We start from the raw sequence: 11,703 nt of genomic DNA, 5'->3' as shown, positions 1-11,703 counted from the left end.
TTAGTCTTTACTGCTGCATCTATGATGAAGATTTGTGGTAAAGATAAATAGCATTCTTCAATATTGTTTTTTCTACAACACTCAATTTCAAAAGCTCAAGACCTTTTAGCCAGTAGTAATAACAGTACAGATGTTTACTCCTTTTAACTGAATAGTTATTGAGTAGTTCCGAAGAGTACGAAAAACTACTAAGAGGACAGTGGCGTCAATTTAAAAAAATTAGGGAGGGAAGGGAGAAAAATAAATTTGTCAAAAACTAGATGGTGGGAAGTTTTTTTTTATTCAATTTTTTCAGTAAAAACACCAAAAAAGCATTTTGCAGTGAAAATACTAAAATCATATTTCAAAATCCAGGAGGATCTAGGGGGCCAGTGCCATCTCATCCCCCTTTTCTCCAATTGACGTTGCTGTAAGAGAAAACTCAGGTTCGTACCAGAGAAGCAAGAAAAAGAAACATCAACACCATGTAGTGTTACAAGAACATTAATGAAAACTTTTGTAATCCCCTGTTAAAATATATAAAATTTTTTTACAATTACCAGTTTTAATGCTCTCTACGCAATTAAATCTCTTTTCATACTAAAGTATATTCAAAGATTTTTGATTATTATAGCAAGTCAGATTTCTAACAACGATTTCTACTAAGCTTCAAACTTTTGGTTTTACTTTTTAAGGTTTCCGAATTGTTGTAACCCTTGTTTAAATATATACAAATATTCCTGCAATTACCCGTTTTTTGCTCTTTCCACAATTCAATGTCTTTTCATACTGCAGTCTTTTCAAAAATAATTGATTATTACAGCAAGTCCGATTTCTTACAACGATTTTTACTAAGCTTCAATCTTTTGGTTTTCTTTTTTAAGGTTTTTGAAATGTTTAATCCTTTGTTAAAATATATAAATATTTTTGCAATTATCAGTTTCTTGTTCTTTCGGCAATTTAATGTCTTTTAATGCTGAATTTATTCAAAAATATTTGATTATTACAGCAAGTCTTATTTCTAACAACGGTTTCTACTAAGCTTCAAACTTTTGGTTTTCTTCTTTAAGGTTTTTGAATTGCTGAAATCCCTTGTCAAAATATACACAAATATTTGGGCATTTACCAGTTTTTTGTTCTTTAGGCAATTTAGTGTACTGCAGTTTATTCAAGAGTGCCCAAGCTTTAGACATTTAGTACATTGTAGTGGCTTTTCTTTGTAAGGCTTGAATGATTTTTGTTGGCCAAAGAGGAACAATATTAAATTGTCCTTGAAGCTCAAACAACACAGTTTTAAAGTTTGTGGTTTCAGTGGTTTCGCGACCAAAGGTATGGAAACTAGAGACCGGAATGCATTCACCTTTTTTGATCATCAATGATTCCATCAGGTCCGAGTTTAGAAACGATTTAAGAACATTGTAGAAGACTATCTTTGTTTGTATCGGGTTTGGGGACCATAGAAGGGCTGTGACAACAACATTTTCAACACTTTTCAGCTCCATTACCCTTTTCACTGATGTGGGGTCGTTCAAAAGGATATCTAGGGATCCTGATCTGTTTGTATTCATATTAAAGTTGCAACGAATGGTCTTGAAGAGGGAAACTCACAACTTCGGTAGATCACGGTTGTTAAACAAGCAATTATCAGATTGGGGAACTAGTTGAATAATTACCGGGGAGTCGGCTGGATTTCTTGGAGTTGTTCGTGGTTTCGGTTTGATGTATTATTCCTGAATCTTGTGGACTTTTTGTTCTCTGCTTTCGACGCTTAGCAGAGTTTACCATCTTAAAGCCTTCTTCATTTTTTTCAGTATCAGTTGTTGAGGGTGATGGGCATTGGGTGGTATCCATGTTTAGGGTATGAATACTCTTCAGAAAGGTTGCTGGTACATACGCAGTTGTAGGGGGGGGGGTTGTAGCAAGGGTTTTTTAAGATGGTTGAAATGGTGACTTACTCATATCCCTATCAGGAGGTTGTTTTGGAGGCTCCTTTTTCCCAAACATTTGAGCTATTCAAAATCACAAATTCAAATACTAATTTGAATTTGTTTCTCAGTAAATTCAAAATAACAGTAACGAGAAAAGTACCAGTAATCTGGTTTAGTGTTTACTTTTCAGTTGCCAAGAAATTTAAATATTCACTATTTTAACAAAGTTAAATAAATTTGTGGGTCACCTTAAGTCAAAGTGTCCACAAGTCTTATCAAAGAAAGGAATTATTCACGTTTTGTTCACAGGTTAGGTTGCGAAATAGCTGGTATCCAGATTATAAATAATTCACAAGACGTCTTATCGAAAACGTGAATTAATCACGTTTTTGTACACAGGTTAGGTTGCGAAATTGCAAGTATCCAGATTATAAATAAATCACAGGAGAAGTGTCTGCTGAACTTTCAATCAAGACTATGCAATTTACTTTTCTAATTTACTTTTTAAAATGCCCTCGCACATTTTCAAATCACAACTTGAATACATAGAAACAACATCGAAACTACCAAGAATTGAACTATCCTCCAACGGGAAATTTCTTAATTTATCAGTTAGATCAGTCGAATTTTTTGAATATGATCTTTGTGTTCCCAAAAGTGGACCCCAGGAAGATCTTTGTGTTCCCAGGAAGTTCTATATTGGTAGGACTCACCAACAATTTGTTGAAAGGTTTATTGAACACTGAAATTCAATAGAAAAACACTACAATTAAGCAAAGCGCCAGAAACTTTTGTTTCAGCTTTAGCAGAACATATTTGGTTTCAACCAGATCACTTTGTAAAATTTGATGAGCCCTTAGCTATTTCAAATGATAAGGGGTATACACAATGGGCGAGAGGAGCCATTGAAATTAAAAAACATATGTTTGCTAACCTTTCGATAAATAGGGACACAAGTAGTTTAAATATTGACCCAATTTATTATAATCTTCTAGAGTGTGAATCAACAGTCAATAAGGGAATTAAGATTATAAATAATTACCAGGGGACTATTTTACCTGCTAGTCCAAAACGGATTGCTTCAATAATAGCCAATAAAAGGATTATTTCGCAACAGAATAGTTAATGTACTTTCCATTTTTTTTTTATTATTCTGCCTCAGTTGCCCTGGTGTTCTCACTAAAGTAACTCCATAATAGCATCTTTTCCCTATGTGGATCAGTTTGCTCCAATTGTAGAATTTTTTTTTTTTGGTGGTGGTGGTGGTTTTATTGTTTTTTTAATTTTAACTTATTTTTTTTTATCTTGTTCTTCTTCTGTCTTTCGTGCTGAAGACGCCTTATTTGTGATTCAGGCGAAATATCCATGTTGTTTTGCATTTGTCTTTTCTTTTCTCTCCACTGGCCGTAGTCCCGTTTGTTGTTGTTTTTTCATTGAGATTTTTCTCTTTGTTTTTTTTTGTCATGGCTGGCCAGTTCGACTTAAGATCTTTCATTAGCCATTGTAAATTATGCCCTGGGGGTATTATATAGTTTTTATTGAAGGGATATTGGCACCAACTTTAGAGAGGGCTCATTTCGTTAGAATTTCAAAGTTTCAGTTCACTTTTCATGAGTCAAAAGAGATACAATGACAGTTAGCCCCCCCCCCCCGGTTGCGCCTTTTTTCTCCAACCCATGAGATGAAAATTTTTAGATAACCATTTTGTTAAAAATAGTTCAAAGATTGGATAAGAAACACTCCAGTGTCGATACAACTCTCCAAGGGTCGAGGGTTGGCGTTCTAAGTTATGCCCTAGGGGCATATATGGTTCTTATAAAAGGGATGTTCAAACCTCATAGAGGCATTTGATTGGAAATTGAAAGTTCTAGTACACTTTCAAGAGTCAGCAGAGATCAAAAGGCTACTAGGCCCTCCCCCAAACCTATCCAATAAGAATTTTAAGACGGCCATTTTATTAAAAATAGTTGAAAAGTCAGATATCAAAAACTCAGGTGTCAACACAACCCCCCAGCGCCAGAGAGCATGTTTTGTAAATTACGCCCTGGGGGACATATGGTTCTTATGAAAGTGATGCTTGTATAAGATTCAGAGAGGGCTCCTTTGATTGAAAATTGAAAGTTCGAGTTCACTATTTAAGAGATAGGAGGGCAACTAGCCCCCCCTCCCCCACGGCCGTTTCCCCCTAATTCGCTATAAATTTTTGGACAGCCAGAGAATTCAAAATGAGGTTTTAAGAAAGGGATGCTCATATAAACTCCAGAAAGGGCTCATTTGAATGAAAATTGAAAGTTCTAGTTCACTTTTGAGAGTCAAAAGAGATCCAAGGACAATTAGTCCCCCCCCCCCGTACACCCTCATTTCCCCTAATACATTCAATAGCAAATTTTGAGTCATTCTGTTAAAAATGTTTCAAAGGTCAGATAAGAAAACTGTTAACAACCCCCCTCGGCCCAGGGACAGGCGTTATAAGTAATGCTGTGGGGGCATATGTAGTTCTTATGGAAGGGATGCTCATAAACTTTGGAGAGGGCTCATTTGATTTGAAATTGAAAGTTCTATTTCCCTTGCTCAGAGTCAAAGGAGATTGGAAGACAACTACCCTACCCCTCTCCACGCCCTATTTTCCTCAAACCCATCAAATGAGAATTTTGAGGCATTTTTTTAATTTTTCGAAGATCACCTAACGAAAACTCCAGGGTCAAGACAGTCTAAGGATTTTATTAAACGGATGCTCGTGTAAACTTCAGAAAGGGCTCATTTGATTGAAAAATTAAAAGTTCTAGTACACTTTCTCAGAGTCAAAAGAGATTGGATGCCAACTAACACTTACAACACCTACTCTCCGGGCCCTGGGGGATTATGTTGACAACGGAGTTTTTGCTGTCTAATTTTGTGAATATCTCAACACTTGTAGCCAATGGGTTTCGGAAAAAAGGGTACGAGAGCGGCTAGTTGCCCTCTAACCTCTTGACTCTTAAAAAGTGAACTCGAACTTTTTCATTTTCAATCAAATGAGCTCTCTCTGTAGTTCATACGAGCATCCCTTCCAAAAGAACCAGATATGCCCCCCGGTATAACTTATAACACCTGTCCCTGGACCCTGGGGGGTTGTGTCGACACCGGAGTGTTTCTTATCCAACATTTGAACCATTTTTAACAAAATGGCTATCTAAAAATTTTTATCGGATGGGTTTCGGGAAAAAAGGCAAGGGGAGTTGGAGCTAGTTGCCCTCGGATGTCTTTTGAATCTTAAAAAGTTAACTCAAACTTTTAATTTCCGATCAAATGATATCTAAATTTTATATGAACAACTTTTTCATGAGAACCATATATACCCCCAAGGCATAGCTAACAACGCCTGTCTCTTGATCGTGGGGGTTTGTCTTGACACCTGAGTTTTAGTTATATGGCTTCAACTATTTTTTTTTACAAAATGGCCATCTAACCGTTTTTGTCGAATGGGTTTTTGGAAAAAAGAATGTGAAGGGGGGTGGGGCTAGTTGCCTTTGAATCTCTTTTGACTCTTAAAAGTGAATCAGAACCTTCGATTTCCAATCAAATGAACCCTTTCTGAAGTTTATACAAGAATCCCTCTCATAAGAACCAAATAGGCCCCCTTTACAACACTTACAACGACTACTCCCTGTGCCCTGGGGGGTTGTCTTGACAATGGAGTTTTGTTGTCTAATTCTGTAAATATGTCAACATTTGTAGCGGATGGGTTTGGAAAAAGAGGGCGTGGGGGCTAGTTGCCCTCTGATCTATTGACTTATAAAGTGAACTAGAACTTTCCATTTTCAATCAAATGAGCCCTCTGAAGTGTATATAAGTATCCCTTCTATAAGAACCATATTTACCCCTGGGCATGACTTACAAGGCCTATCCCCGGGCCCTGGGGAGTTGTTTCGACCCCAGAGTTTTAATACCTGATGTTTATGTTTGAACTATCTGATGTTTGATTTATTTTTAACAAAATGGTCATCTCAAAATTTTTAATGGGTGGGTTTTGGGGGAAAAGGCACAAGAGGGAAGGGCTATTTGCCCTCCCATCTCTTTTGACTCTGAGAAAGTGTACTAGAACTTTAAATTTTTCAGTCAAATAAGCCTTCTATGAAGTTAATACAAGCATCCCTTTGATAAGAACCATACACGTCCCAAGGACATAAACTTATAAAGCCAGGCCCTGGAGGGTTGTGTCGACACCGTAGGTTTTATTATCTGACCTTTGAACCATTTTACAAAAATGGCTATATCAAAATTTGTAATGGTTAGGTTTGGGGACAAAGGATGAAGAGGGAGGGGTGGGCTAGTTACCCTCTGAACTCTTTTGAATCTAAAATTGAACTAGAGTTAATTTCCAATCAAATGAGCCCTCTCTAAAATTTATACAAACATCCTTTCTATAGCAAGTATATATGTAAGAAAAAAAGGGCGTGGGGGGCTAATTGCCCTCGGATCTCTTTTGACTCTTAGAAGTGAACTGTAACTTTCAATTTTCAATCAAATGAGCTCTTTCTGAAGTTTATACAAGTATCCCTTTCATAAGAACCATATACCCCCCAGGACAACACTTACAACACCTATTTCCTAGGCCCTGGGGGGTTCTGTTGACAATGGAGATTTTGTTGTATAAGTTTATGGCTATCTCAAAATTTGTAGCAGATGGGTTTGTGAGAAAGAAGGCGTGGAAGGGGCTGGTTACCCTCCCATCTCTCGACTCTGAAAAAGTGAATTAGAACTTTCAATTTCCAATCAAATTGGCCCTCTATAAAGCATCCCTTTCATAAGAACCGTATATGCCCCAAGGGCATAACTTGGAACACCTGCCCTTGGGCCCTGGGGGTGGTATTGATGCTAAAGTGTTTCATATTTGACCTTCAAATTATTTTTTACAAAATAGCTATCTAAATATTTTCACCAGATGGGTTCGGGGAAAAAGGTGTGAGTTGGGGGGAGGGCTAGTTGCCCTTGGATCTCTTTTTACTCTTAAAAAGTGAACATGAACATTCAATTTCCAATCAAATATGCCCTCTCTGAATTTTATACAACAATCACTTTCATAAGAACCATATGTCCCCCTGGGGGTAACTTCTGAAGCCTGCCACCTGACCCTGGGGGGTTGTGTCGGCTCAGAGTTTTAACACCTGGTGTTTGATGTTTGCGCCATCTGATGTTTGAACTATTTTTCGAGTAATGGTCGCCTCAAAATTTTTATTGGATGGATTTGGGGAGGGAAAGGCATCGAGGAGGGGCTGGTTGCCATCCGATCTCTTTTGACTCTGAGAAAGTGTACTAGAACTTTTAGTTTTTCAGTCAAATGAGCCCTCTGAAGTTTACACGAGCATTCCTTTGATAATATTCATACACGCCCCCACGATCAAAATTTTTTTCTAACCGTCTACCATTGCATTGTCTACTCCCCGTTTCCCTTCTTGTTGCTCAATACCAAAAGTAACCAATATCAAGTAACTGATTATGGGCAAATCAATCAAACTTTTTTTTAAGTTTGATGTTTTTTCGTTTGTACGAAGGAAAACTTCACAAGAAATAATTGAAAAAACACGTTAAAAACAATCTTCAAAGATAAAAACTTTCCAAATTTTATTTTTACAGGAAAACTATGCATAAATATGCATAAATATGAAATACGCATAAATGAAAACTACGCATGAAATAATTAAAAAAAGACGTTTAAAAGAATTTTCAACAGTGAAAGCTTTCCAAATTTTTCAAAACACTTGATCATTCAAGGAAAGCTTTCCAAATCACCTAATTGGAGAAAATTATTTCATATTTGTCAGAAATAGCAATGTCTTGCTCCACGGTGACTAAGGAGTATTCTCTCTGGTACTCGCACCTACATTTTTCTTTACAACAGGTTTCGTACTCGAAGAGTTTTAAAGTTGCCCGGCACTTGTATTTGCCTTGAAGACCATCTTCAAAAGGGTGAATGATGAGGTTCAATTTCGTTTCTTCCTGATGAACGTATACATTCCTAGAAAATTGTAGTTTAGCTTCACGTTTATAAACACATCTATAATATTAAAAGCGAAAATAACGTTGAGTCGTAACAAGTCCTAACTTATAATAATTATATGAGTACCTGGATTTGTCGGGATTCCTCTTCCGGGTTCAACCACAGTTTATACTTTTTTTTAAAAAGGTTATCGGGAGATTTCTATGCCTCCATTAGCCCTGATTCGGTTTACGCCCCTCACGGAGTTTATATTCTCGTCACACCATATTCGCTTAGTTCGGGGTAAATTCAAAAACTGCTACATCTTTAAAAATGTTTTGTCTGCAGAGTTCACAATAAAACCTTAAAAATATATGAATGTAGGTTTTTTTTTAAGTTTGATGCACCACATTCGCTTACCTAAAATTTAAACTTGAAATTGTGTTAAAATTTGAAACTTGAAATGTGTTATTTTAATTATCATCACCTTTTTTAAGATCTTCTAATACTACTTTATCCTGTGGCATTTTTTAGTTGATTAAAGGATGATTGTCGTTTAAGTTAGCAATAATTTCTAATCTGCGTGAGTCAACTCTTTGATTTCAGCCTTTATTTTCTTTGCCTTAAAAGCTTATCTAACCACTAGCAAGCAGAACCACTAGCAAGCAGAACCACTAGCAATCATCGGCACGTTACGGTCCAGATACCTTTTAAAAAGAGTGACCATGAATACTGCAATTGGTAGTACTTATTTTCAAACGCCTTCATCTCTATGGTATCAGTCCCATGGCCATCCACAGAATGGGGATGAGATACGCCTAGAATTTCATTCTATCTGCTTGAAGTTTAAAGAAGGTTAATTTTCTCGTTATATACTCATTCACAACAAATTATTGTTTCTCAATAAGACTAAAAGACTGCCATGATGGTACCAACGGTTTTCGTTCAAAATTGACAATAAAAAAAAAATTCTGACGCCGGTGTTTTTCTAACCATTAATTAAAAAAAAAAACATTCCGAAAAATAAGTTTTGCAAACAAAAGTTAAGGCCATTTTAAACCTAACCCCAGGAGATACAACTACCTGTTAAAATGCAAACTCAAAACGACCAGAAATTACTATTAAAGAATAAATGAAACCCAAAACGAACAGAAATTAAATAAACAATCATAGCAAAGAACATACAAGTAATAATATAAATTATTAAATAAATCTTAAAGCGAGTAATGCTTCTATTGAATATGAAAATCTAGCTTACAACGACAACAAATATTTTGCTATTAAAGTATAAATGAAATTTAAAACGAACAGAAATTAAATAAACAATCAATGCAAACAAAACATACAATATATATTAATGTAAATGAATAAATAAATCTTAAAATGAGTGAAACTTAAATTGAATATGCAAATCAAGTTTGAATCGAATAAAAATAACTAAAAACAAGAGTTTGGGTATCGTCTCACTACGGAAGCCTAAAACCAACTGCGTCATTGGCGCTTTACTGAAAACAATTCTTTGAAATATTTTCACTTTTGTAACTTTAAGAAATCAAAAATTAATTAAGATTTTAGGGAATAAATATCAGCATATGTATATTAAATTGACAATGCACATTTTTTTTCAGTAAACTCATTTGAATTTTTTTTTAGTCAAGTACAAATTATATTCTGGCTTTTAGAAAGCATAGGGGTTTTGAATCCTACTCACATTAATTTATGCTCGTTTTGAGTTTGACTCTAATATTTATTTTAATTTTTGTTCGTTTTGGGTTTCATTTATTTATTGATACTGATTTGGGGTAGTTGTATGCTTGGTAGATTATATGATAATCTGGACGCCAGGTGTTGAAAATGTGAACCATACCAAGACGGAATGGGACTGCTAAGAGAATTAGCCTACCCTCCACCCCCTAAATTGACCATGCGGATTCAAAAATACCAATGCAACTTGCTTGCGAGTGGTGGAACACTCCGAAACTTGACATTTTATTATATTTTGGTGTTTCATGCAAGAAAATACATGTTCCACAAAGTTTGAGGTGCAGTTTTACGCTCAAATAGAAATGCCTAGAAGCCATAGAATGTTTTCATAACAAACTAACACGATCAGTTAAAAAAAAAATTGAATAAATTGATGAATCTTGAATATTATTTGAATTTAAAAACAAAATCATATCGAATATTTGATAAATAATGACATTAATTTTTGAAAGGTCAATCATTTCAAGTTTTTTTTTTCAATGTAATTTTTATTTTCATTTTAAATTCCGCAAGAGACAAAAAATGTCAAATGTGTAATATACGAGTAATTCGTGTTCAGTGGAGAACCAATTACGCAGAAGGCTTTAGGTTTTAACAGTTAAAGAAGGGGGCAGTATCCAAATTTTGCTTGTAGTGAAACTATATTTGTCTTGACCAATCTTGAAAAGAACTAATAAATTAAACTGAATATTTCATGCATAATGACATTAATTTCTAAAAACTCATCAGTTCAAAATTTTACTGTAATTTTAATATTTATTTTCAATATTAAGTACAAAAAAAACATTTGTAATATAATTCGCTTTCAGTAAAGCGCCAATGACGCAATAGGTTTTAGGCTTCCGCAGTGAGACTATACCCAAATTCTTGTTTGTAGTTATTTTTATTCGATTCAAACTTTAATTGCAAATTCAATTTCAGTTTCACTCATTTTAAGATTTATTTATTCATTCACATTAATATATATTGTATGTTTTGTTCGCATTGATTGTTTATTTAATTTCTGTTCGTTTTAAATTTCATTTATACTTTAATAGCAAAATATTTGTTGTCGTTTTAAGCTAGATTTTCATATTCAATCCAATCATTACTCTGTTTAAGATCTATTTATTCATTTATATTTTTAATTGTTGTATTTTTTTTTCTATGATTGTTTATTTGATTTCTGTTCGTTGTGGGTTTCATTTATTCTTTAATAGTAATTTCTGGTCGTTTTTTGTTTGAATTTTAAAATGTATTTTTGTATCCTGATGTAAATTTTAAAAAATCCATTAATTTTATTTTAAAAACTTATTTTTCGGAAAGTTTTTTTTAATTAATTTTTGTTCGTTTTTTATTGCAAAAAGTTTCAAGTTTTTTTTGGCATGGGGGAGGGGGTGCTTACTGTCCGATTATTCTTGACTTTAAAAACGGATCTAGAACTTTCAATTTAAATCGAATGAGGCTTTTATCAAAGTCTATACGATTACCTCTTTGATAAAAACCTTATATGTGAACAATAGACAGCTTGCATAACTTGTGGACAGCGATTGACAACAATGAATGTATTGAAAAAATAGCTCCAATAAGGGAGTTTAGATCATTTCACTTGCTGACACAAAGGGATCACGGCTGTTTGGAATTGACCTTAATAGGAATTTGTGTGCCAAAGCAATTTTTTATCTATCACAGAGTATGTATTTTAACTTTATAATTGGATAATTATAATAGATTTCCTATGTGTTCCTCCCATACAAAACCCCTTCCCATAAGTTATAAACCCCCTTAATAAGTTATGCCCCAGGGCATAACTTACAACGCCTACCCCTGGGCCCTGGTGGGCTGTGTCGACACCGGAGTTTTTGTTATCAGAACTTTGAACTACTTTAATAAAATGTCCATCTCAAAATTTTTATCTGATGCATTGAGGGCGTGTAGGAGGGAGAGGGGCTAGTTGCCCTTCAATCTCTTTTGACTCTTAAAAAGTGAACAAGAACTTTCAATTTCCAATCAAATGAGCCCTCTCTAAAGTTTATACGATTATCCTTCCATAAGAAATAATATGAAGGATTCGGAGAATCCTTTACAACCCTT

At 34.8% G+C, this 11,703-nt stretch overlaps 1 protein-coding gene across 2 annotated transcripts in view; it reads right to left on the bottom strand.

Moving 5' to 3' along the window:
- Positions 1-5,601: 5,601 nt before the first annotated feature.
- The window catches only part of LOC148948029 (uncharacterized), a 31,624-nt gene continuing 25,522 nt past the window's right edge, over positions 5,602-11,703 (bottom strand). For both annotated transcript variants that reach the window (XM_089095181.1, XM_089095182.1), the window contains exon 3: positions 5,602-7,905. In XM_089095181.1, coding sequence (XP_088951307.1) covers positions 7,680-7,905 — 226 coding nt within the window. In that variant the 3' untranslated portion in view covers positions 5,602-7,679. The remainder of the gene's footprint in view (positions 7,906-11,703) is intronic.

The sequence above is a fragment of the Artemia sp. Qi Xiang Cuo genome, chromosome 10 (genome assembly GCF_049724085.1).
Source record: "Artemia sp. Qi Xiang Cuo chromosome 10, ASM4972408v1, whole genome shotgun sequence".
In the NCBI taxonomy this organism is placed as follows: domain Eukaryota; kingdom Metazoa; phylum Arthropoda; class Branchiopoda; order Anostraca; family Artemiidae; genus Artemia; species Artemia sp. Qi Xiang Cuo.
Note: the sequence above shows the minus strand (reverse complement) of the source record. Positions and strands in the feature narration are given on the sequence as shown.